The 26,752-nt window shown below is 43.3% G+C and overlaps 1 protein-coding gene across 1 annotated transcript in view; it reads left to right on the top strand.

The window, feature by feature from the left end:
* sema4f (sema domain, immunoglobulin domain (Ig), transmembrane domain (TM) and short cytoplasmic domain, (semaphorin) 4F) overlaps window positions 1–26,752 on the top strand; it is a 43,692-nt gene that overhangs the window by 10,427 nt on the left and 6,513 nt on the right. Inside the window, exons 2-3 of the mRNA XM_034557642.1 lie at window positions 23,703–23,848; window positions 23,934–23,993. Coding sequence (XP_034413533.1) covers window positions 23,703–23,848; window positions 23,934–23,993 — 206 coding nt within the window. The remainder of the gene's footprint in view (window positions 1–23,702; window positions 23,849–23,933; window positions 23,994–26,752) is intronic.

Raw genomic sequence — 26,752 nt, forward strand, 5'->3', positions numbered from 1 at the left:
CAGGCGGGGGCATCACAGTAAGAACACATTCACTGAGCCTTTGTTTGCATGCAGATAAAAGGTAACAGCCATTAAAGTAATGACAGAAAACATTGGGTTGTCTAAAATACATGGGAACGGTTTTACACGGTATCTCTACTGTGAAGCAATTCCATTATGAAACAGCTGATCCAATGGGGATTTGAAGATACGTTCCCGATGTGACATCACCGCGTGTCCAGTCAGATGGCATCATGACATCACAGAGTCTTGGGCGATCTCATCAGCTTAAGTGCTTTTTAAATAATGACCCCCCCCCCTCGTCCACATGGGACCGAATGGAAATGAGATCCCGGCAGTCCAGATTAGATTAATACCACGCTGACTGGTATGTTACAAGTACAAGCATGTTTAAGGAAATGCATGAAAGCATTTTTCCCTCTATTATACGGGTAAAGTTGAACGTTAGAATTTGTTCTATTTCATATTTCATTGTGTCTTTCATGATTTTCTGACATTTTATATCTTAAATGATAATTCATCCGAAAGAAAACAATCACCAGTTAAGTTGACAATGGAATAATTTGTTAGTTGCAGCTTTAGTGTGAGAACAAGCTGCTTGAACTACTAGGTATTGAATGGACACTGTGAGGGCATTAAAAGAAAGGACTTATTGCATTAAAGACACTAAGAGGTGACGTGGACTTATCCCACCCAAACATATGGGTTAGGTAAACTGTGAAGAGAGTGTGTGTGTGTGTGTCTGCTGAGGAGGGTAATAAGCTTGTAATTTGGAAAGACATTTTCTAAGGCTTTAGTTTGTGTGTGTGTGTGTGTGTGTGTGTGTGTGTGTGTAGTTTGGGGATATTGTGCACTTGGTAGCTGGCTACCTTCAGAACACTAACATGGTATTGTTAATGGCCTGCTTATTATTGTCTTAGCGCGTCCATGTGTGTGCGTGTGTGTGTACACATTCAGCTTTGTGGTGGCAGGTAGAACCGGTAGACTCACTCAGTTTTGTTGTTTGCCTCTTGAGTTTCCAGTGATGAATGTATTTATGGGATGTTTAATGGAGGCCCGGGAGCTGCCACGCACTGACCCGTTCAAATAATCTCTCCAAATAAACAATAACGAGCTACACCGTGTCCCCTACTCTGCTGTGCAACAGGTCTTGTTTCAGTGGAGATCAGTCATTGCATTTGAAAATGACATTGATATAAAATAAAATCAATTAGAGCAGCTTTACTGAGGGATATTCTGGAAAAAAACTGCATTATTTTCCAGTCTGGTGAGTTCTTGTTATAGTGAAAACGTTGCACTTTAATCCAAAACTACGAATTAGAAATAGATATAAAGACTATTTATGCTGGAAAGAGTTAAAGAGGAGGTGGCGAACATTGACTGAAGGTTGTGTTATAAAAATAAGGCAAAGTTAGTCCTTCTAGAGTTGTTTATGGACAATAATTGAGGTTATCTTTTGTCCTGGGACAGTAAAGTAAAGCTGCCTTTCCTCAAATATTAAGAAAGTGAGTGGAAATTTGTTTGCTAGCTGTGTGGTCTTGGTTACTTTCTTCATGATGTACCCCTTGTCGCGTTGAGCAGCACAGGGTTGTTTAATTTAGTCCGACTGCTTTGCATTATGAATGTTTAGTGCGTTTGCATGTCATCGTTGTTCAAAGCGGGACGCCCTCAGAGACACATGGGAGGAGAACTGTTATTGCTGAAAGCATTTGGTGTCAGGACTCAGCTGTTGTCATTTGTGGCAGATAATGGTAATGAAAGGCAATATTTGATGAGCAACAGTCAACAGGTTCATAGGATTGCAACTCCTGTTGTACATTTATTGGGTTAGAGAGAGAGAGAGAGAGAGAGAGAGAGAGAGAGAGAGAGAGAGAGAGAGAGAGAGAGAGAGAGAGAGAGAGAGAGAGAGAGAATGTACTTGTCAATTATTCACTCCTAACCTTTTCACCGCCAGTTATTTTAGGGAATTGCTTTGGACGAGCTTGAATTGTGTGTCTTTGTGTGTGTATGTGTGTGTCTTCACAAGAGCCACACATGCAGTGCGATGAGTATTTGCATGCTGCTGGGTTTTGGTGTTTGTAGCGTATGAATAGTCTTTATGAAGAGACCATATGCCTGGGCTTTATGAGTTGTGTTTGTGTTCATGCATGAGGTGTGATGTTTTATACTCTACACATATAGAGCATGTTCTTGTGTTGTTTTTATCAGTGTCTTTTGGACCTTTGCTTATCTGTGTGTGTGTGTGTGTCTGTGCACGTCTGTGTGTGTGTGTCTCTGTGTGTGTGTGTGTTTGTGCTAATTGATGGCTTGTCAGCAAGCCAACCCTACCATTGTGTAGCACTCACTGCTGCTACATTGGCCTCGCGGCTATCAACCACTGATAAAGATGTCGACTAACATGCACTGCTAATGTTATGAAAATAACTTGGTGGGCCAGAGAGGAAACCGTCAGCCAGGCCAAGCTTTATTTTAGACTCAAACTGAATTCTAACTCACAGTTATATATGTAAGGAAAGTATGCCACTGATATGTCGTCGTTCTTTAAAGGTACAAGATCAAGTTTAATTGTTGATGAACATTATATAATAGTTCTTCCTCATGTCCACACACACAAAAGAAAAGCTGATGAGCCGGTTGCGGTGCAGCTAAAAGCCATTACACGGACAAAGATTTCCTTGTTAGGTCAACACCACGCACACGCACACACACACCCACAAGCACGCACGCACATACACATGCACACATGCATGCACACACACACGCACACACACACACACACACACACACACACACACACACACACACACACAGATCTTAGTGTTTGCCAGGAATGAGCTGATGGTCATTAATCTTGCTTTGCTTAGAGCAAACTCACCCTCACACGCACACACACACACATAGACGTGCACAAAGGCTGTCAGGCACAGGAAATCAACTTTTCTCTCTCTTTTGAAGTGTCTTATAAAATTCCTCCATCTTGTTTTTTACTCGTAGTGAACGCTGTCTCTCCGTCTCACTGCAGTGCCTTGTCTTTTCTAAAAGGGGGATATGTGAAGCTCCTCCCTCCAGGTGTGTTCCCACACACAGGTGCAACCGTGTGTGTGTTTGATGTGATGCATATATAAATAAACCTTGACAGGGTGGTGCTGCTTCGTTGGAATTTCACAGGTTTTGTTTTGGGCCAGTCACCTCTGGAATGGGTATTTGTTCACATGTTTGTGTGTTCGACACAGAGGACGGTGAACCAGGACGTTGTCTGTGAGTGAACTTCAGTGAACAAGAGGATTTGAAGCCTTTTAGTGATTAGGAAGGCTGGGGGGGGGGGGGGGGGGGGGGGGGGGGGCACAGGAGATTAAAATAGTTGTTTCTCTCTTACAGCTACTGAACTCAAGCTGTTCTTTTCACCACACACTTGTTGTTTTGAACTCCGTCTCTGATCAATTGATTACTATTTTGATAATTTGATAATTCTTTTAAGGAATACAAATAAAGGAAATCCTTAATTATTATGATTTAGTTATTGTTGAGATATAATGATATAATGAAAGTATTATCAAGCAGAATGCCTCCTGTCAATGTTCTATTATCATATTATTATTGATGCCCTAATATGTGAGCGGTACTTTAATGTTGTAGTTTAAATGAGGGCGCAGAGTAAATGTGTGCTTGTTGTCAGATTTAAAAATAAAAGTAGGAAAAGAGAGAAAGGACATTTTCTCATCACCGGCAGAAAAGTGATGAAAGTGGATGGAAAGACAGGAGAAGGAGGAGAAATAAGACCGGGAAGTCGAGACGAGCTGTCATGTCCTGTAGAGCGATGGCATCTCTCTCCCCCTCTTGCTGTGACCTGCTCTTTCTCTCCCTTTGGGTTCAATCAAGCAGACAGTTGGTTCGACCCGGTCTGGGGGGGGGGGGGGAATTTATCATCAGCAGGAATTAATCTGTGTGACAGGGCCTTATTAGATGAGTACGACCACCCCTGCTGGCTCACACAGTGGACGGAGCCGGCGCCGACAAAGAGAGGTGGCCCAGGGGAAAGTCACGCTCTGAGGGCAGAGGAAAGAGAAAAGAGCATTTACCTTTAAGAAAATACTTATTTCCTTAGAGGAAGATGAAAGCCACGTGAGGGCAGGAATCCATTTTTATTTACTTTGACAGCAGAAGGTCAACATCAATTAGATGCGCAGTGGAAGCCGGCGCTGTCCGTGTTCATATCATTTCAGTGCACGGGGCTCTGTGTGCGCACGTGAGACGTGCACTTAGTGCATGTTCTGTAAATCTGTTGTAAAGTATGTACTCCCCACCCCCGACACACACACACACACACACACACACACGCTGTCCTCCAACGTGAATGAGTGATCGTTAGTGCGGGTTACGTAATGACGCAGCCCAGCGTGTCCTCAGGCCGAGAGAGCAGATAATGACACTCATGCTCTCAATACTTTATGAAGTCCTGCCTGCAGTTTCCTTTCCCTCGTGTGGCGCTCTGGGTCCTGCTTTTGCTGCAGCAGGAAGCTGAAGGGAACTTAAATCACCTGCGTTGTGACGCCGCACTGCGCTGACTCTGCCACTTCTTTGTGCAAACGAAGCGGAAGGAAGGCAGTGATCTGTGGCGCCAATGGCGACGGCATGGCAAACAGGTTAATGAGAACATTTATGTTTCAATAATATTTTCAGCCGTCTTTAATTTACTGGAGATCGAGTGTCATCTCAAGGACACTACGGCCTGTTGATGGACGCAAACCCTCACAGGCATAATCACATTCTGGAGGGACATTTCAAAATCATATCTTTGTTTATTTCTCTTTTTCTTTCTCTCTCTCTTTTAAACTCTGTCGTTTTTTTCCAGCTGCCATAATCCACAAAAGATACACTCTTCTGGTTGCTTTCTATTGACAGCAGCGAGATTCACAAGCACTATGGGAGAGCTTTGTGGACTTTCTTACCACACAGAGGAGGTAGTCACGGGTTTTCCTGCCCTGAGTACGGTCTTCCTCTCAGGCTGTTTACAGCTCCAACGAGCTCCAGCATTCTGAAGAAATGTCCCAAATCCATAATACGCACTAATTCTAGTGTTTAGTGTGTTTAAACTCCATACTGTTAGTGTGCATGCTAAGAAGAATACGTTGCTGATGAGGATTATCCCACAAAGCAATGCACAAAAGGAAATGGAGGAGCTGGAGAAAGAAAACGGTGTAAAACTGCTCTATGAACACATAAATAACAACTGCATTTTGAGACATCATGTTCTGTTTCATATGTTGATTTCTTGTATATTATAACTCAAAACTGTATACTACAGTCGGACCCTATGGGTCAGTGGTTAGCATGCCCGTCTTTCAATCAAGAGGTTGGCAGTTCAATCCCCGCCCTAGTCGATGTGTCCTTGAGCAAGACACTTAACCCTGCATTGCTCCCCGTAGCTGTGTCTACGGTGTATAATGTAAAGTGTCTTTGAGTATCTTGAAAAGCACTATATAAATTAAATGGATTATTATTACAAATATATGTATTGAACGCACTCCATATAATTAGAATGTAGCATGGAATCGGGAAACGGCCTCAGATTATTGCCGCTTGCTGGAATGGCATCACAATGAAGTTGATATAAATTATTGTATGGACATCCGTACCCTCGACAACATTATTCACTGAACACCCTTTCTCCAACCACAGAGGGAGGCATAGAGCAAACAAATGGATCAATACATCGGTCTAATTTATGGAACATAAATCACTGATCTCACACTCTTGCTGATTGTGTACATGCAGAGTCTACGAGGGCGTTGCATGCGCGAGACTCAGGTCACAAAGCACTCAGGAGGAAACACATGGAGGATGTCGCCGCTGTAAAAGTTGCATTCCAGGAAAAGACTCCGGTTAATGCAGTTCGCTACCAACAGTACATTACAGTACGTCTGTGTCAACGCGTTCATAATCCCTCTTTCTCCCTCTTTCTCCCTCTTTCTCTCTCTTTCTCTCTTGTTTCTTGGCACCGCAACAAGCTGGCTGGTTGTGGCTGATTGACCCCCTCGAGTTGACCCAGTTTTACTGTTTCACACACACACACACACACACACACACACACACACACACACACACACACACACACACACACACACACACATTGCTCAGTTGTAGGGCGGGTCCTACAGGTGTACGTGATTGGCAGAAAAGAGTGAGGGGGCGGATAGCACCTGGAGATACTGGCTGCTCCATAACCGCCTAAAGGCAAATGTACCGTATGTATGCATGAGGGTGTGTCTCCGATAGTAAATGTCATGTGTTAACATATATATCTGTACATGTGTGTCTTACTTAGGGTTTGTTTAGATAAGCAGGTTTTTTTTTTATTTAAATGTTTGTATTTTACTAATAGAACACAATCATTTTGTTTTCTTTTTTACTCACTTAGAGGGACTCTGGTGCATAATCAGCAGCTCGTGTTTTCTCTACTTTCTCCTCCTTATTACTGTATGTGTGCTCATCCTCACGTCTTGTGAATTAAAGTGGTCAGTGTCTTCTTGCAACAGGAGACACAACAACTTTTGGGTGCATTGGGAGCCAGAAATGTTTTAACCAATGTGCTTCTTAAAAAAGAAATACAAACGCTGAGGCTTAGTTTGTGCATGTTACCACATCGACACTTCTGCACTCTTATTAAGTTTCTCAGAAGAACCAGATCAGAAAGCACGAAGAAAAAAAAAAGCAGCCAAACTTGTTTCTTTCGCTTAACCTGAGGTGACGTCCACAGGCTGTTTCTGCTGAATTTGCTGGCATTTGCATCTTGCTTTAGTTCCCTTCTAATGACATGCCAAACAGTTCTTCTCAACCAAAACCGTACACTTCTGCTTTCTGACCCGTTTCTGTAGCCATAAGGGTCACCTGTTCTTCAGATGTTGTTCTACTTCCTGTTGTACGTGGAACCTATCCAATGTTTCACTCCTGAAGTCTGTTTCCCTGTTTGTACTTTTGTCTCCACCACACAACGTAGACAGCAGAGGGGAGTTCATAAAGCATCGCTGGACAACACACATTTACATACACACAGATTTTTGCATGAACCCATGTGAGAGCTACCCAAAACAGAGTGTGTGTGTGTGTGTGTGTCCATTGTATTGGAGATGGGGTCAGGAAGGAAAGCCCCGCCCCTATATTTCCCTTTGTTGCCCAGAGTGACGAAGACGTCGCAGAGGAGCCTGGAGCTGCGGGGCATCGTGGGAAATGACCTTTAAACCTCAGCTCACGAAGATACGCGCAAAAACACATTCACATACGGGTGTGTGTGCGTGCGTGTGTGCACGTATGTGTACAAGTTAGGGGCTGGTGGACTCGTGGGACTGGAAATCTCATCTCCAGACAGAGCAATATTCTACCTATGTCAGCAATTTGTCACTGAGTGTGTGTGTGTGTGGTTGTTAGAGAGAGAGAGAGAGAGAGATAGAGAGAGATAAATGTATTGAGGCAACCCGTCTGACATGATTAGTGTGTGTAAGTGTTTATTCTTGTGTGTGTGTGTGTGTGTTGCTGTGTCAGGATTCTATTAACATTAATCGAAGGCTGCTGTGCCCAGTAAGCAACATGTACTGTTTACCCACTGTAACTGAGCTTGTTAGTGTGTGGACACATCTGCGTGATGAATATACAATGAGCAAACATCTGCATGACAGATAGCCTGTGTTGTCTCCAACATACAGTAGTTATTTAGCCTGTCACCAAAAAGGTATGGTGTCTATAGCATTACATTATTATAGTGAGCATTTTGGGATTTATTACTGCACGTTCTACTTGAACGTAATGTGTCAAAATCTGCCAAGTAGCAAATGTTTTTCTGGTTTCTTTTTTAAAATCATATGTTTTCTTTATTTTAGACGAGATTTTATCCAAGCACATTTCTAGTGGGGGGTAGCTTGTTCGACATCGCATACTAATGCGTTGAAGAGGTTATTCTTAAACAATTTGCAGCCCTGATACGTGTGCTGGGGAAACCTGCATTTTCTTATACATTCTCAAATGACCTCCGTTGCAGATGGAACATGTTGTCAGGATAACATTTATATCACTCAAATTGCATCAGCAGTCATTTCTTCCTTTCAGTCGTAGAATTCAAATGCGAGTCAATGAAACATTTAAGAGAGAAACACTGACAGCAGCAGAGGCAAAAAAAGAGTATTTCTCTCTTTAATAAACAATACTTTAAAATGCCACCTTTTAAAAAAAAAAAAAAAAAAACGATTTGAGCATACAGCTTTCAGGTTGTGAGTGTGGGGGAGGGAAACAGCTTATGGGTAATGCAGTCTTAAGGGAGGTGAAACCCACCATCGCTCTCACACTGCGTACGTGTGTGAGTGCAGTTTATGTGAAGCTGTTTGCCTCAATCTTCCTCACTTCCTCTCCACAACCGATTCTAAATGTCAAACCTACATTATCTTGTCCCTGCAGGCAAATATAGGCTGCATTTAGTCTACTGTGTGTGTGTGTGTGTCACATTAATGTCTCCCGTGGCTGAGAAGGGTAAAGCAGACATGTCATGAAGGGCGTTAGGGACAAACAGCTAAGCGTTGGTGGTATTTCCCAGCTCGGTCCATGTCAAAATCTTGTCTTGAACCTACAAACATGTATTCAACACACAAAGCATGTGCAGCGCACACGGGCAGTAAATGAAGAACCCCATGTTCAGCCACATGTGGGATGAGAGAAGTACTGGAGAGTATTGATTTCTGGTCCTGCATTCATCACCTCAGGGAGAGAGATATAATGTTTAACTATTGATTCATGGAATTACTGTACTATAAAATGCCTTTGCATTTTGAACATGTATGACTTTGCGTTTCAGTTCCCTTTTAACTGGAATACAGACGACTTTAAGCTGCTTCCTTCTGTTTTATTCAGAATAGATGCAAATGACCACTGGAGATGTTTCACCCTTTAGTTTTTATAAAAGGATGTATGGTTTCATTATGAATAGTAAGAAAGATAATCTACACAAGAGAGGGCTTGAATTGTGATTTTACAATAGATTTATCTGTTGATTGTGGTGAATCTGGATTTTTCCAAAAGGTCAACAAATAGTGGAATAATTTCCTAAAATGTCGTTTAAATAAAGAAAAGATTCCGCAAAAAAAAGAAGAGAAGCAATGTGTTGACTTGAGTCAAGAGAGGCAATGCAGAAAGTAATTTCAAGCAGCAACATCTAACCTCAGCTTGTGGTACACACACATCAACATCACGTACTGTCCTCTTCCTCTTCCTCATCCAGCTGTGGCTTCAGGAATCCTGCTTCCCTTTTCCAGGCTGGAGGCAATTTCAGGTTGACATCTAATCAAGATGATTGACAAGTGTTTCGAACCGAAAAATGACGAATCCCGGCTCAAACTTTACCTCCGTGTCAGAGGTGGCTTTTCCCCGGCCGGGGACGCCAATCAGTAACTAACTGACTCCTCACAGCACAAAAGCAGTCAATGTAACTCAATCCACCATCGGTGTCCAGTTATCTGTGAGTGTAGGAACATGGTGTGACAACATTTTATAAGTATATTTGAAATTGATTAAAAAGAAAAGGTTGACCAGCGGCCACTCATCATCTTCTGAGGTTTACGGAGCTGCTAGCTGGCTGAACCTCGTCTCACCCCTCATCCTGCCTCGCTCTAAATGTTTCATATCACCTCGACTTCTGCCTCACCCTTTAACTCCCTTACTCCCCCCTCTGTGTTTAAATGTTTTAACTGCCTTTAATACCGGAGACTTGAGTTCATGGAAACAAATGCCATGATTCATGTTTCAGTGGAACTTAATGGTTTGTGTGTGTGTGTGTGTGTGTGTGTGTGTGTGTGTGTGTGTGTGTGTGTGTATGTGTGTGTTTACCCGTTTGTTAGAGATCTGACGGTGCAGTGACTCAGCACAGGAGCTTCAGCCATGTGGAAATAATACATATCATTTATTTAGTATAAACTGTCCGTGTTTGTGTGCCTGTGTCTGTGTGTGTGTGTGTGTGTGTGTGTGTGTTATGTAAGAATAAATTGCTTTCTCGCCTGTCTAAGGTTACCTTCTTCAGAAGCTGAGCAGCATTTGATTGACAGCACGATATCTAATGATGGGGATTATCCTGACACCATTCTTTCTTTTAAAAAGAAAAGTGTCAACGATTATTTTATTATCAAACTAGTTGAGGATTTAATTTCCCTTCAGCTTAAACCTTTGATAAAAAGTAAATGATCCCCCCCCCTGAAGTCTGTAATTGTATAGCACAGATGCAGGAGCCTTTGACCGTGGCAGACAATGAATAAATAAAACCTGCTGTATGTGACAGACACATTGAGGGCGTTCATCACAAACACACAAACCTTGATCTCTTTTTAATAAATATTGTATTCGTGCATGACTGTTTGTGCGTAAGAGGTGTGGCTCTTAGGTCATTCAACCAACAATTCCTGAGGCCCGAGGTTGACAAGGATTTAGCTTCGGTGATTCATAACTTGTTTGTGCATACACGCAGCGACAAATACACACTAATCCTCATGGGATATTTGTTTACCTGTCAGACATGAAAGTACCTTTCTTACTCTCTCTCTTGGATATCTTAAATCTCAAAAAGCCACCCGGCTGAGGAGTTTTTAATTTATGTTTTTCTAACTACTGAGGGATTACGTGACGAAATGAAATAACAATAATAATAAGGGCTCATGAAAATCCACCAAAAATTACATTTCAAAAGAGAAGATATGTCCAACCAAAATAAAGGCTGCGTTTCACGAATTTAGGTCGACATTTTGTAAATGCAATGTTTTCATCCAACCTTCTTTTCCGCACGGAAATAATATATCCTTGGGGCGACTATGGGTCAGTGGTTAGCATGCCCGTCTTTCAATCAAGAGGTTGGCAGTTCAATCCCCGCCCTAGTCGATGTGTCCTTGAGCAAGACACTTAACCCTGCATTGTTCCCCGTAGCTGTGTCTACGGTGTATAATGTAAAGTGTCTTTGAGTATCTAGAAAAGCACTTTATAAATTAAATGGATTATTATTATTATTATCCTATACACGGCAATAACTGCTTCGATTCACCTCCAAACAATCTGCATCACGTCGGTCACTTGTAACATCCATCATCAGTGTGGTGGTTATTGATAATAGGTAACTATTTCCTCATCTGCACCCTGGTCCACAGATTTGACTGTTTTAAATCAACTCGCAGATAAATAAGACGTAAAAAAGACGAACCAGAGATGCACAGTTCTCCATCTGCTCTTTCGGTTTGGTCTCTTGATCCTGAGAGTTGCCTGCAGGACAAATAAAGCTATCGGCTCTGCAGAGGACCTCAGCGGCCATTTCACAAGAGCCGAGCACTTAACCTATTGACCTTTACTGCTATATATCACCTCAGACACATGCACTGAACCACCGCAGCCATTCCTGTAAAAGTGGGCTCAGAAAATGCACAGCTATATATGTCCACCTTGCACTTTCCGTCCCTCCGTCTCTCTCTCTCTCTCGCTCTTTCAGGTCAGTGACTTCTTGCCATATTGCTCCATTCATAGAGACAGAGAAAGATTTCTATTATACAAAATCTTTTTATTAGTTTCAAACAGGTTTTCACCTTGATCAATACAAACACGCAGAATAATGGTAGCACACATTGATAGTTCATTGTGTGTAACATGTACATATAAAATACAAAAGGCTTTATTTAGCTATAAAAGAAGCGTTGAACATATTAACTAGTAATTTTCTTTCAAATGCGAGAAGACTAAAACACGATTGGAACATCATACTTCAGTTTGAATTATACAAGAGTTAAGCCAGAACAATACAAGAGCAGCACAACCTGTAAGGCTGTCATGTGATGCATATTTTACAATCCAGGTTAACATCAGCCTGACAGCTAGCTGGCTAGTTAGCGTTAGCTACCGTACCTGCAGCTACACGCTCGGGACAGAATGAACCGTGGATGAAGAATCTGCACACGCATCCGTTGGGTCTTTTCCTCCTGTTGCTAGAGGTGGTCATACAAACACAACACACACAGCATAATAGAGTGCCCAAAATAACTACTCAACAATACATGGTGTTAATTATAGTATTGTTCCTTTTGGATTGCTATATGCTGTCAGTTGCTCTTATTAGCACTAAAAAGACTAAGACAATTTTGGCACAATCACACGACTTTTTCAGGCGGAGGTGCAGATGGCTTTTCCGTGTTCGCTCTTCACCACCTGAGCTCTCCATTCTCTCTCTTCGTCTCTTCGTCTCTCCATCTCTCTCGCTCTGTCTCCCTCCCTTCATGCTCCCGTTATTTATTCACATTCCCCTGTGCGTCTTTCCCCCTCTCTCTCTCTCTCTCTCTCTCTCCCTCTCCTTTTCTCCCCCCTCCTGTGGAGTCCCTCTTGTGTGATTCGGTGCTATGCTAAATAGCTTCTAAATCTGCACTCCACACTCGGAGACAGAGGCCCTGTTTCCACCTGGCAGTAACATGCGTCTTGTGTGAGTGAGGTAGTGAACAGCTAACGAATGCACTTTGAAGGAGCATCAAAACAAACTAGGATCCAGCTGACCTCAATAGTGGCAGCCAAGTATGGAGGGAAAGAAGGATGGCAGCCAATAGGAGGAGGAAACAGGAGAGGAAGCGCTGGATTTAGTATTTCCAGAAGGAAGCATCTCTCTCTCTCTCTTTCTCTCATTCTGTCTCTCTGCCTCTCTGTTTTGGAAACTCTCCATGTTTTCATTCTGTTGTTTGGCGAGCCTAGTTTCTTTGCAACTGCAAGGTCATGGTCCACCCTCTAACACCACACACACACACATACACACACACGCACACGATACTGATTCCAGAGTGTTGCTAAAAGTGTGTGAGAGGATCAGACCGCACGGAGAAAGGGGTCACAGGTCAAAGAAGGTGCCATGTTTGTGTCAGTGTCTGGTGAGAACTACTCAAGTGGAACCACCAATATAAATACACTGACAGCCCCATGGTGGGGTGTGTGTTTGTCTGGATTTAGCTCCGGCACGCACTAGTGAGCTTTTAGTTTGGACTCCGCAGTGCAGGAAGAGGCGGTCATTTTGGTAACGTGAGACCGAGAGACATACAGACAGACACAGGAGAGCGTTTAGGGCCACTTGTGTCTCGGCGACAATGCGCCAGTTGTTCTTTACACTGAAGGAAACTGAAAAAGAGAGTAGCGCAGAACCAGGGGGACGAGGGAGGCGATGAGAGCATCCCTCCCCACTCAGGGTGAGCCATTCTGGGACACAGAGTTCCAGCAGAGCCCACTGGGTCTATGAAGAGCACCAGCTACTGTACCTGGAGCAAGTCCAGGGAGTGAGCAAGAGAGAGGAAATGAGAGAAAGATGGACTTTTATTACTTTATAATAGGGTGTTAATAGACTTTTGTGGGTTATTCAATTGGCAGTAATGGCGGCTTTAAGCTTTTTGGCGTACACACAGCTCCCCTCAGAAACACGCACTCATTCCCTCGCCGTTAGTCAGTAGCCAGTGTAGGTGCTTTGATCTCTGGTCTCTGTCAGTAGACACACTCAGTTCAACACACAGGCTACTTTGTTCATCGTCAGGAATAGACCCAGACTCATCGTGGATACAAAGGGTGTTTTTGAGGAAGCACGGAGCAGTGTCGCTTTAAACACAACTTTTAAAGAGGCCTTTTTACTTGATTTTTATGGCTCAGTACCTCACGATTTACGTCCAGTGATGACATGCAGTACCAATGCAGGAAGCTGTGCGGGCAGTACGTAGGAGAGCAACCATCTGTTCACACGTACAAACTCAAGGTAGCCAGCTCTCTCTTCCCATTCCCAGTTCACCCCAAAAACACATGTTCTTCCTCTTACCTGAAGTAAGTGTTCATGAATCTGGATTGTTTTTGTGTGAAAAAGCTTTGCAGCAATGTCTCTCTTAAGAAACCATGACACGGTTACTCAAGCTAATCCACAGACCTTGTTGTGAGTAGCTTCATATAGGATGTCCCTTCGTAGTAAACAACGTGCTGTTCTGTTTAAATCAGACTGTTCTGTCATTTCTAATAGCCATGTGCTTACCGGTACCTCATTAAAAGGATATCATATTAAATACAGGCCGCAGGATATTATTTGGTCGTTACATTCTCAATGAATAGCAGCCAGGTTGCCAAGATGTCATGTGATGGACACGATGGGAAACTAATGTGATCCATGGAGGCAGACGCTCATGAGGAGGTACTGCAGTGTGTTTGTGTGATTAGGGGGTTGGCTTGTGGTGTCTAGGATGTGGGGTCACCTGGTTTGGGAGTGTGTGTTACTGTGGTGGTTTCGGTGGCCTCTCCAGCTGGGTGTGTGAAGATATTTATTTTTTACCAGATGTAGACCTCTATGGTTTTCTACTAATGTTAATGAGACATGTGCAGGACTGCTGTGTGGCCCTGGATTCTTTTATTTTTCTTCATTTAAATCGTTCCATTCCTCTCCCGAGTACGTTAACGTGCGAAACTCAGCCGTCACACACTTAGTCATCATTAGCTTCTGTCATCAGTCATGAACATTCATGTTGAAACAGCTCTTCCCTCTCGCTCTCGACACCTCGACACCTCCCTCTCCGCTTCTTTGCTTCGGTCCGAGACCGAAAACCATTGTTAATGACGGTGACATCTTGGAGGAGGATGGAAGTAGAGAGTGGAGAGGTGGATGAGAAACGTGGAAAGAGAGGTCAGAAACGGAGAAGGGGAGATGATGACGAGTATTTATTGTGTTTCAAGAATTCCTGAAGCTGTTAAACTAATGCATTGTCAACAAAAAATCTGTGTCCCAAATCCCTCCACTCTCCTCTCAGCAATCCAGGTCAGCAGGCTGCTAATTGATATATCTATTATTGATTAGCTTTGCCTCTCTTCCCTATTAGCCTCAATTACATCTGCTCCACAAATGGACGCACTGCTAGCTCGGGGCTCAAAACCTGTTCTCCGAGTTCCCATTCACTCTCAATCTATGTGTTTCCAGAGAATTTACCGGCATTTAGAGAGCATGACCCCAAGACTGAAGATGTTGCCATGTTGGTGATTTGTTCAGCATTAGAGTGGCCATATTAAAAATGTGAAGCTGTCTCGAGCCTCAATAGTATTTTGCAACTCCTTTTTGAAATAAAGAAAAGATGAACTATGTGCATGTTGGTGTGTGCATATGGATGGAGGTCCTATTGATCTTCCACATCGTCCAGTGTGTCAACTCTGACCTTTTGTTCACGACCCCAGGGGTCATCACTGACACGCAGCAGCTGTTGCTTCAGCATGTGGTATCTGTGCTTTACGTGTGTGTGTGTGTGCGTGTGTGTGCGTGTGTGTGCGTGTGTGTGTGTGGGTGTGTGTGTGAGTGAGTGTTCCATCGCGTGCAGATGTTAGCTAGAACTGTGTGGTTTCATGCTGCTATAATGAGAAATGTGTGAGGTCTCTCGATGTGGTTGTGTGTGCAGGCGATGAAGACATGCAGTTAAGTTTTAAGGCGAAAAGAACCTGCAGAACAAATGGAAGCTGTTGCATCAGATTTCCCAGTTACACAGGCGGATGTAGTCCACTTTATACTGTGTGGTGCATACGCAGATCCACATGCATGCACCACCAGCAATACACTGGCCTGTATCATTGTTTGTTTGTGTGAGTCTGTGGGCCTTCATGCACCACCCACAAATTCGAGCTGCCACCAGCCAAACACATTAGGTGAAAAACATCTGTGTGTGTGCGTGGATGCATGTCTGTGTGTGCGCTTAATGGTCCCTGTGGTGTTGGCACAAGTGGGTTTATCTCACGGCATTTGGTCTTTGCCCAGATACCCCCCCCTCTCTCTCTCTCACGCTGTTTCCGCCCGTTTAACTCTCAGTTTCTATCCCTTTTTTCGCTCAGTCTCCTGTTGTTACCACTGCACCCAAGGGAAAATATCTGCAGCAACAATATTACAATATATTACAATAAAAAAAACGGTGTGGTCATTCAATCAGAACGGAAACAATCTTCCACCCAAACACTTTGAGCACTACCTTCATGGCTGATCCCTGTCTTTTCTGTAAACCCTCCCCGCCGGGAGGTCAAAGGTCAGGCTCTGTTACAGAACAGCAGCTCTTGAGCTGATGGGGATACAGTGTCTTGCACTTCAGCACAGTGGATGCGGCCAGCTAAATAACATGATTACTAACCACTTGGACACAATGTCATCACCAGAGCAGAGGAGAAAAACAGAAGCGTTAGGTGAGATGAAGCAGCGATGTCACAAGATAAATAAAGGGAGGAAAAAAAGTGTTAAATAAACATCCCGACAAAGGCCACAGTTTGTGATGTGGGTTAGCAAGTAGATATTATTAAAGGTCCAGAATGTTATGGCTGATCCAGCTCTGTTTGGCTTTAAAGAGACACAGGTTGTCTCACTGTTTAGTCTGAATCCACCGATCAGAACCTAAACACAGGTACGCAGGTTCGCATTTATGGGAAATATGTTATTAAATATTAAAAAAGGTTTCCATGACCGAGTTACTGGTAGTTTTGTTTAGTTCAAAACACATTTTCTGAATTCTAGTAGATTTCGAGGTCAACACTGTGGAGCTGCTCCTCTCACTCCCTTTTAAAATTCCTGATATCACTTTATATTAAAAGATTCACGATTGCAGAGGATATTCTGCTGAGATATTTATATCATGCAACAGGATGACTTTATCATATCTAGCAGTACAGTCTTACTTACAGTAAGATAAAAATAACTGGATTGGGTTGATTCAGTGACTCATTCATACAGAAACTCCCTCTCACATACACACTAAGGCTTTATACACACACACTTCATGTGTGAGGGCTGGTGAATGCTTCAGGCATGAGCTTCTAAACCAACACACACACACACACACACACACACATGCTAATCCTGCAGGGCATGGGCGAATTTAGGGCAAGCCTGATTAGTAGTGCTACTGCTTATCACCATGAGCCAGAGAGAGAGAGAGGGGGAGAGAGAGAGACTGGGAAGAGGTAGTGGGAGGCTGGGAACTGGGAAGATTGGGTGAGAGAATAGGAAGTATAGCAATGTGGATTCACAAAAAGGAATTTGTTTTTCAGTATCATCATTATTATCAGAGTTTTATTAATCTATAGTCATCCAAATATAAACACACAGGTGTAATACAAATACACAGAAGACAAAGAAGAGTAGTGGAGCACAGAGCCATAAATTGGGCAATCAGCCACTGCAACCTTGGACCTTGGACCTTGGACCTCCCCCCCACCCCTCCCCTTCATCTTTACTGTCCTTGTATCTTGTGTTTCCTCCTACATCTTCTCCAGTCTCTCTCAACCTGTGTTCTTCATGCTGGGTAAGCCTCCGCCTCCCTCAGGACGTTTGTGTGTGTGTGAGTGTGTGTGTGTGTGTGTGTGTGTGTGTGTGTGTGTGTGTGTGTGTGTGTGTGTGTGTATTGCTGCTCCCAGTCAAGCAGAACCACAAAGGAGAGGCCAGCGCTGTGAGTCAGGGTCATTTGGTGTTTTTGATGTCTTCACTTCTGAGTGGAGAGCAGGAAGGCCGGATATGCTTTACAGAGTGGGTACCACTTTATAATAAGTCACTTTGTATTTAACTAAAGGGCTTATGAGTTGTAACTAATGGCTTTATTATTAATAAATTGATTAATGATTAAATTATTCGTACACTCGAGTATCGCAATATTTTGTGTTTAAACCCCGAAGGCTAAATATCTTCAGCCATAGAGAATGAAGGCAGCTGGAATTTGACCTCATCAGGACAGTTTTCCAGAAGTAAGATTTTAATTAACTCAATATTTCCCCTTACTTACAATATCGCAATATATATCGCAATATATTGTAATGTATCCATACTTATCGTTTCGCTAGATTTCTGCCAATACACACACCTAATAAGCACCTGCTAAGAAAATTTTTCACAATATGGCAACCAAACATTTGTTCTTGTTAATTGCCTCCACTAGATCTATGACGCAAACAATTAACACATCCACAAGTCACTCATTATAAACACTTTATACAGTGTCTTATTATAAAGTGATGCTCTACTGTGTATCTAAACTGTTGGCAATGCCATGAGCTTTTACATTGAAACCTTTCCACTAGTTCATACCAGCATCTCCACACATCTTAACTAATAACTTAAGCTACCTTCAGTTTTTCCACAACTCTTAAGTCCCCTTTTCCCTTTCCCCCTTGAAATTGTGTTGTTTCTCAGTATCCATAGAGATAACTCAGCTCAGTCACGCACGCACTGACACTCTACTGTGATTGGGCAACCTGTTTTGGTCATTTAGACATTCATTTCAGGGTTTTTACAGACTATTACATTTGACTTGATGAACTTTGCAGACACGCTGGCTCACAGCACTCCTTTACTGTGGCTCTAATAAAGCTCACTGAATGAACAATACGTTGTCAGAAGGACCTTGATACAAGACTCCATAATGTGTATGTGCACTCAGCAGTGAGTTCAGAGTGACCCTGTTGTTCTTTATGGAAGGCTTTTTGAATGCTGTGATGTATTAGGTTCATTACATTACAATTTAGCGGTGACATTGTAAAATTCATGTAAAAATGCTAACAGGAGCTAAAGGAGGTCCAGTCCAGCCGTAGATCGTAGTGAGGCTTTGATGCTTTCAGGCTTTTGTGAGGCCCGTTTATTGACTGACATGAGGCTGAAAGTGACCGTGACCACGACAAGAGGAGGCTTGTCTCTCTCTTTTCGCTTGATCTCTGTCACACAAATGAGACAGTGTGATGTTTTCATCTCGAGGAAGATGATATTTAAATAGCAGATGCAGGCCGCGCTGTTCTGTTCATCCGCCCAGGTTTGTTTGTCCGTTTGTCCGCAGGATTACGGAAAAACTACTGGCCCGTTTTTCATCAAACTTTGTGGACGGATGTAGCACGGGGCCATGGAAGAACCTATTAACATTTTGAGCGGCTTGGCCTTGACAGAGGTCTGCGCTCTCTGAGTGCCCTTCTAGTTATTCTTGTCATTTAAATTCACATTATGCCTCCCTCTCCCTCTTACTTTAACACACTAGAAATGTCTCTTGAGACAGGATATGCCTGAACAGCTTACTTCTGTCATCAATCAAATCAAAGACAATGAACCACTTACAAACAATAAAAAGGGGTTAACCAAACATTACACACACACTGAGAATCTCGTTGATGCTCAGCCATGTTATGCGTATGAATAGTGGTGTAATTCATATGATGTGTGACAAACAACGTCAAATAATTGAATTTAAATGTTCATTTATGTTCTATTTTAAACACCACAGTTAAGCTTTACACCTGCAAACAAATGACAGGAGGGTAACACACCAGCCAAATGCTTGAACCTGTGGAGCACATATACGTCTGTGTGTCTACAGGAAACAGCAGCCGGCTGAGTGGATGATAGCAAAGACAGCTATGAATGTGTTTCTTCAGAGTGTGGGGCTGTGTTGATCATGCAGCTGTGTCCTGTCTCACCATAGGGGCTGAGAGAGAGTGTGTGTGTGTGTGTGTGTGTATCAAATGACTGTGGGGGCAGGAACATGTGTGTGTGCCTCTCTGCATCTCTTCTCTCCAACCCGTCAGTTTTGATTGACACATGGAGGAGGGAGGTGTATAATTTATCACTTCCTGGTTGGTCCCATCCCACAATGCCCTGCAGCCAGAGACTGGTCCCCCCAGAGCAAGAGTGTATTAAACCCTTAATGGACATGCCACACACACACACACACACACGCACGGACGCACACACTCACGCACTCACGCACAGACTCTGTTGGTCTCTCTCTCTGGCTGCCTCTCAGTCATGTTTAATGTATAATGAATGAATGATTCATAGCAGGGGAGAGGATTTTGTATTTTAGGACTACTTATTCATTTATACTCACACCAGTCGCTTTTTAAAATTATACCCTGGGTGAGATTTTTCTTTTCTTTTTCCAGCATGTATAAGGTCACCAGGTTTTCTAGACACACCACCGGGATCATTTTTAAAGCGCAGTTCCACATTTTCTGGTGAATCCTGCATTGTGAAAAATAATAATAACAATTCATAAATTAATAACCAATGCTCTAGGGGGGGTTTGCTACGCGTATTAATCCAGGGATTACATTCTGTATTGGATGCTTGTTCTTTGAGTTAAAGCTACAGTTCCTGCAGTTCCCCTCAACTGTACGCGTTTTAGCCTCCTTCAGCTCATTGTTTTGGTTTTCCGGCCCATAACTTTTGCGCTTTGGTATTTTGGTTCAGTGCGCTCATGAACATCTTTTTCAGCTGTTATCAGTGGAACATCCCCGATAGACTCTGATGAAGCTTTTCAAGTTTTCTCAAGTTAATTCATTAGAAGGCCGTTCTCAGCCTTTGTTAATTCAGTGTGCACAGGTACCATTATATTAATTTTATTCTACACACAGTGCGTAGATTTAATAGATAATCCACTCGAATGCCTGCCCTGTGACCGCCACACATGCACACCTCCACGTACACTCGTTGCACATGAATGGTTCTGGAGACACCCAGGCAGGAGGTGATATTTGATACGTGGCGAGCTGCGGGCCCCTGCTGTCAAGGAGGCGTTTACCCAACATGCAGAGCTTCCCTTGTGACACATGTCAAATCATATTTATTCATAAAGAGCTACTAACAAACCGCTAAGTATGTCACAATGATGGTAAAAGACAAAAACAGGAGGCTGATAACGAGACATTTCATTATATATCATATTTCTTTACGCGGCATGCATCAGGTCTCATTTGTTTTTTCTTTGAGTGTGTGTCTGGATGTTAGAGTTGTGTGTGTGTCTGTGTGTGTGTGAGAAGGGCAGATGGTGTAGCTCTAGGAATCATCTTTCTACATTAGGGTGCACAGCAGGTGATGGCACTGTGTGCACGCGCGTGTGTGGTGTGTGTGTGTGTGTCTGTCGTCATTTCCTACACAGCCGGCGAGGACCAGTGTACAAGGACATCTCTCCAGACCTTGCCATTGGCCTGTGTCACTAACACTCATGTCTACTTTTCTGTGTGTGTGTGTGTGTGTGTGTCGGACCAGCAGAAAGACAGGCAGTAAAGTGAGTATGAAGATGCGATGTGAGGCTGCAGGGTGATGGATGGATGGATGGATGGCGGAGCAGAGGAAGAGATGTGACAAAAGAGACAGAGGTGTGAAAAGAAGACAGAATGAGACTCGGAGGTCATTTCATTTGACGTCATCTTTGATTGACAGTTTGAGGAGGGGCGTGTTTATTTCATTGGCTGTGCGTGTAAAAGTGGAAGGCCACAACAAACACTTTTAATCAAGGGGAACACGGAACATCTTAAGACATGATCATCAGCTGCTTTTGTCGTATTTGAGTCACAGTTCAACAATTGTGTCTCGTATTCGTCTGCTTCAACAGACCGAATATCCCTCCTTGTCATTGGCCGATTTTCAGGAAGTGCAGGCCCACAGCGCGCAAATCAGAGTGTGCGGCTTGCTATTTATTTCACTGCCTGGAGGCTTTTAGCCAAACAGATGGCTCCTCAGTGAATGAGAAATGACATTGATGTGGAACGTTACGGGAAACAGACACAGACCGACTGGACGGAGAGCAGCGGGAGAGGAAATGTCTGTGATTCAGTTACGGGCAGATGTCTTTTTTTTCACTTCACAGAATGACACAGACCGGCTCTAAGTGGAAAACCATGTCAACGGCGAGTGCCGTCAATCCGAATATTCTGACATGGTACTTTGAGCAACATAACCCCCCCTATCCCACGATTTGGCAGCTGTCACCTAAAAGATTAAAACTGTTATGGTGGATGGAACTCAAAGGATTTTCCCCTCAAACTCTATTCTCCTTTGTGTGATTTGGGAAATGTAAGTTCTAATAGTACTTATTGTCTTCCCGTTAGCAATTATCATTTGAACTGACAACTCCTGCTCCTTTCGGTTTTGTTGTACGCTCCTCATTGTCACCTCCTCCCCTCGACCTGCAGAATAATACAAGGCGTGAGCACGCTTGTGTTTGTTCTCTCCTTTCATCTCCCTTTCAACCCAGTTCCCATATTATCAGGTGAGAAAAGCGAGGAATGCTGTTTGTTCTCCTGTCTACCGTTTGTGGGCTTATGAGTCTATTTGACGCCTGCACATTAAGTAGAGGAGTGTATGTTTGTGTGTATGTGTGTGTGTGTGTGTGTTAAAGTGTTGTGAGAAAGGATGAAGATGAAAACACCTTAAAAAGTTCACGAGCAACAACACATCGCGTCTCGATGAAAGTGAGGCTGCACAATTAATCGGAATGTTATCGAAATTCCAATATGGCCAATTTTCAAATCACAGGAGGCGCACTATTTGTTAAAGACCAAATGTCTAAATGTCAATTTAAATGAAATGCTCATTCCCTCCAATATCATATCCTGCACAATATTAACACAGTATCTCAGTTGTGAGTCTGTTTGTGTTTGGGGGTGTGGGCTTTGTTATCGTCATCAGTCATGTTCCATTAAGTTTTTGATTGTGCAAATACAGTGAGTAATGTGAAATGAGTAATGTGTAGTATATTGTTTTCAGCTTCAAAAAATTACAGGCTTCGTTGATTAGCATTCATCTTTAATCTTTCCCCTGATGACTTGATCTATGGTGCAATGAGCTCCTTTCTTTGTCGTACGTGCTGAGGTGAGTGTGTGTGTGTGTGTGTGTGTGTGTGTGTGTGTATCTGTGTGTGTGTGTGTGTCTGTGTTTGATCGGGATGTAGTATGACTCAGAAACCAACCACTGGTTCCGCTCTGAGAATTTTCTGTTCTCTCTCTGAACATTTCTGGCCTTTTTCATGAAGGTCAACAGAGATCAGGGTTGTAGGACTTTTAAAAAAACTGCTAAATCTTTCACACACACACACACACACACACACACACACACACACACACACACACACACACAAACACACACAGAGAGATGTAGCTTGTGTACACAAAACTCTAAAGAACAACTCTAAAGCTGTGCTTTTTCCTCAAAGCAGCTGTGCCACGCATACACACACACACGCACACACACACACACACACACACACACACACACACACACACACACACACAGATACTGGATACTGGATACTGGGTCCTGTAGTGGATGAGTGAGCAGGAGAGAGTGGGACCGAGAGCAATCAAGAGCGGGAAGACAATACAATTTATTTTTTTGATTAAAAAGACAAACAGAGATTACATATCATATATTATGTAAAATCATTTTTTATTATATATCATGATTATGCATAATTCAGTTTGGGGTATTTCTCCACAGCAGTGGATGTGAATCAATATTAGGAAACATTAATATAGAGGCAGATAGCTAGAAACCTGGACGAACGTTTAGAAGTTGATGTTTGTTGTGTTTGTGACTGTTCGGAGAGGAAAAAAGGGAAAACGACACCGAACAGAGAGAAAAAGACTTAGACTGAGAGGGTTTAAAGGGGTTAATCTGTCGCTCTGATTGTGTAAGAGGGCAGGGTGAAACAAGGGTTACTCTCATCTCTCATCCCCTCCATCCCTCATCTCTTCATCTCTTTAAACCTCTTTCTGGGAAAATAGTGTTGGATTCATCTCATCCTGTCATGTATTCTAACATGAACATGACTTCAGGAGGCTAATCATAGTTATTCCAGATTCCCCGCAGCACCAAACTTCCCCTGTATGTTGAACGTCTCTTCTCTTTTTGTCCTCAGACACAATTCTTGTTCGGGAGAAGTTCCAGGGCGTGGCCAACTTCAGCACCTTCCTACTGGACCGCTCAACCGGCACGCTGTTCCTGGGTGCCCGGGATGCCATACTGGCGGTGGACACCAACAAGCTGAACCAAAAACCCAAAGTGGTAAGTGTGTGTGCGTGTTGAGTGAGTGGTCATTGTATTTGTCACAGTCTACAGTGTTGATCTTCTATGTCTTCAATCCTCTCAGATTGTTTGGGATGTGCCAGAGGAGAAGAGGAAGTCTTGTGTGGCGAAGGGAAAGACGGAGGTGAGAGCTGTGTGTGTGTGTGTGTGTGTGTGTGCGTGCTTGTGTGTGTGTGTGTGTGTGTGTGTGTGTGTGTCCCCTCACACGCCTTCTTATGTTGAATTTATGTTGAGCTCCTGCAGGAACACTCTGTTTGGCCTCGTGGTGCCGAGATAATATGTGCTGATACCAATATTAGATTATTTATACACGTTTTTACTCAAAATTATTGAAAGCCGATCTAAAAAGCTAAAAAGATTTGCTAAAGGGCTGGAAGGATTCGGACCACACACAAAAACCCACCCCAGTATAGTATTATTCCCTTTTTATTTTGAGTATAATTTTGTGGTTTCAAGTGGCCTCAGAGATTTGAAATGTGTGATTTCATGCCCCTATATTTTGTGCTCCACTATGGTGTGTGTGTGTGTGTGTGTGTGTGTGTGTGCGTGTGTGTGTGTGTGTGTGTTTGTGTGTGTGTGTGTGTGTGTGTCGCAACCCCGTGCTGTTAGGCATCGGATGGGAAGTTCTGGGACTCATGCCAAATCCTTAGTGTGTGTGTCTGTGGTTTGTGGTTTGTGTTTGTGTGTGTGTGCGTGTGAGTGTGTGTGTGTGTGCGTGTGTATGTGTGCATGGAGAGAAAGAGACAGTGGTGTGTGTGAAGTCTCAGATGCCCAGTAACTGTGTATGGAAACTGATTAAATAGAGCGTGCTGTACACTCATTATGGTGTGTCTACAACAGGACATCAACCTGCTGACTGTACACTGGAACTATATTTCTCAAGTAATGTCTTACTGATTCTTTGGTTTTGACAGTTTGACGGGCAGACTGAAATAGAGCTTCATCCTCATAATCTAGACTTGTAATGACCTGCTGATTCTAAAAAGAAAATGCCAGAAAAGGGCTTTGGTCCAGCAGTTTCCAGAAAATTAGGTCAAATCCAGAGATAAACAAAGCTCATGGAAGCACTGTATATGTACAGAAGAAGTGCAATTAGCTTTGACCCATTTCATGCAATCACCATCAGCGCAGCTTTGTGCGTAGGTGAACGACTGATAAAGGCTGGAAACAGAAGGGTTGTGTTTTCTTTTTTTCTGAGAAGACATTGATTACAAGATTACATGTCAGAGTGATTAAGAAGATGGAGAGATGGGAGGAAGCAGGAAGGGGAAGAAGGATAGATAGATGGAAGTGATGGGAAAGAAGCATGAGGAGCATTGTTACGAGACCGAGAGAGAGAGAGAGACAATAAATTAGATTAGAGAGACAAGACAGTAGACTCAACAAGAAGCTACCTTGAAGTCGACCCTGAGAGACATGTGTGTGTGTCTGTGTGTGTGTGTGTGTGTGTGTGTGTGTGTGTGTGTGCGTGTGCGTGTGTGTGTGTGAACCATGCAAAGGCTTCAGACTCAGAGGGACACATGCGGGCAAGTTAGGAGGGTTACGCAATGCTCGACTTCTACCAGCTGGAAGTTTCTAAACCCAGGAGATCGCGAGGTGTTGTCAGAGATGAAATAGTATTTCACTGGAGTCTGATGCAAACATCACGAGGCAGAACAAAACAGCATTGATGTTGTTTGCGGGGAGGGAGGCTCGCACTGCTCTCCTGAGCTCAAAATGAATTCACGCGTCGACAACTGTTGACTCAACAGTGATTATTGTTTGGTGTTGACTGGAGACTACACGCACAGGTTTGTGCTGCCTTTCAACACGTGAACATGTGTCATGAGAGTAATAGGTTTGGACTGATTGACACGCAGGTCAATATCCAGCACACGCAGAGAAACATTAGCATTAGCACCTTTTCGCTATTGTCTAGCCAAAACCGGGGGTCTGCTACCTGGTGCTGGACTGGTAGTGTGCGGTAGGATTCTCTGTAGCAGTGACAATTCATGGGCCTGAAAGCCAAAGCAGGAGCTGAAAGGCTACTGAGAAGTCCGTCACTACGTGCAGCAACTTTCACTTCACACATAGCCATTGGATCCATTCAGAATGAGGACAATATTAATGACTGCGGCTTTTAAAAAAAAGGAAAGAAAAAGCAGCCGTTGGTAATGTCAATTGATATGCTAATAGATGGTTCATTGTCACACACAAAAAAGCAAAATCTAGTGAAGTAACAACTCTCTTGGAGGAAACGAGAGCGCTTACGATAATGAGGTTTAATTCTGATCTTCAGCACACTCGCATAGAATACAGTGAAATAGAATTGAGCAGAATAGAGGGATTCACCTCATGCCAGATTGTGAATGAATCTTATTAGCATGAATGAGGTCAATTTTGGACCAATGAAACAGCTAATCCCAAACTGATCCCATTGTTAGCAGCCTGAGCTCTCTGTCTCTCTCCCTGGCTCTCCCTCCGTCTCACGGGACAGGTTGTTGGCGTGATGGGGGGGGGGGGGGGTCTGATTCGGGTGACATGATCTGGGCATCAGTGAGGATCAGGTCCCCGGGGGGGCGAAGGTGACTCAGGCCTGGAGCTCATCCAAGATGGCACACAAAGACACACACACACACACACACACACACACACACACACACACACACACACACACACACACAAGCTTACTAAAAACTGCCTGCGTCATGGTTTCATGGTAACTGGGGAGGAACAATGAGGGTGTTTTTCCATAACGGCTGCGGACTGAATATGCGCGTACGAAGAGAGGGGAGCTCAACAAATACATCATTTATGTTGTGTATTTATGAGACGGAGAAAGGAGCACACGTGCATATTTTTGAATGTATTATTTTTGCATGAAAAAGTGGTCTTAAGTTGCAG

Source organism: Cyclopterus lumpus, chromosome 18 (assembly GCF_009769545.1).
Source record: "Cyclopterus lumpus isolate fCycLum1 chromosome 18, fCycLum1.pri, whole genome shotgun sequence".
Taxonomy (NCBI): domain Eukaryota; kingdom Metazoa; phylum Chordata; class Actinopteri; order Perciformes; family Cyclopteridae; genus Cyclopterus; species Cyclopterus lumpus.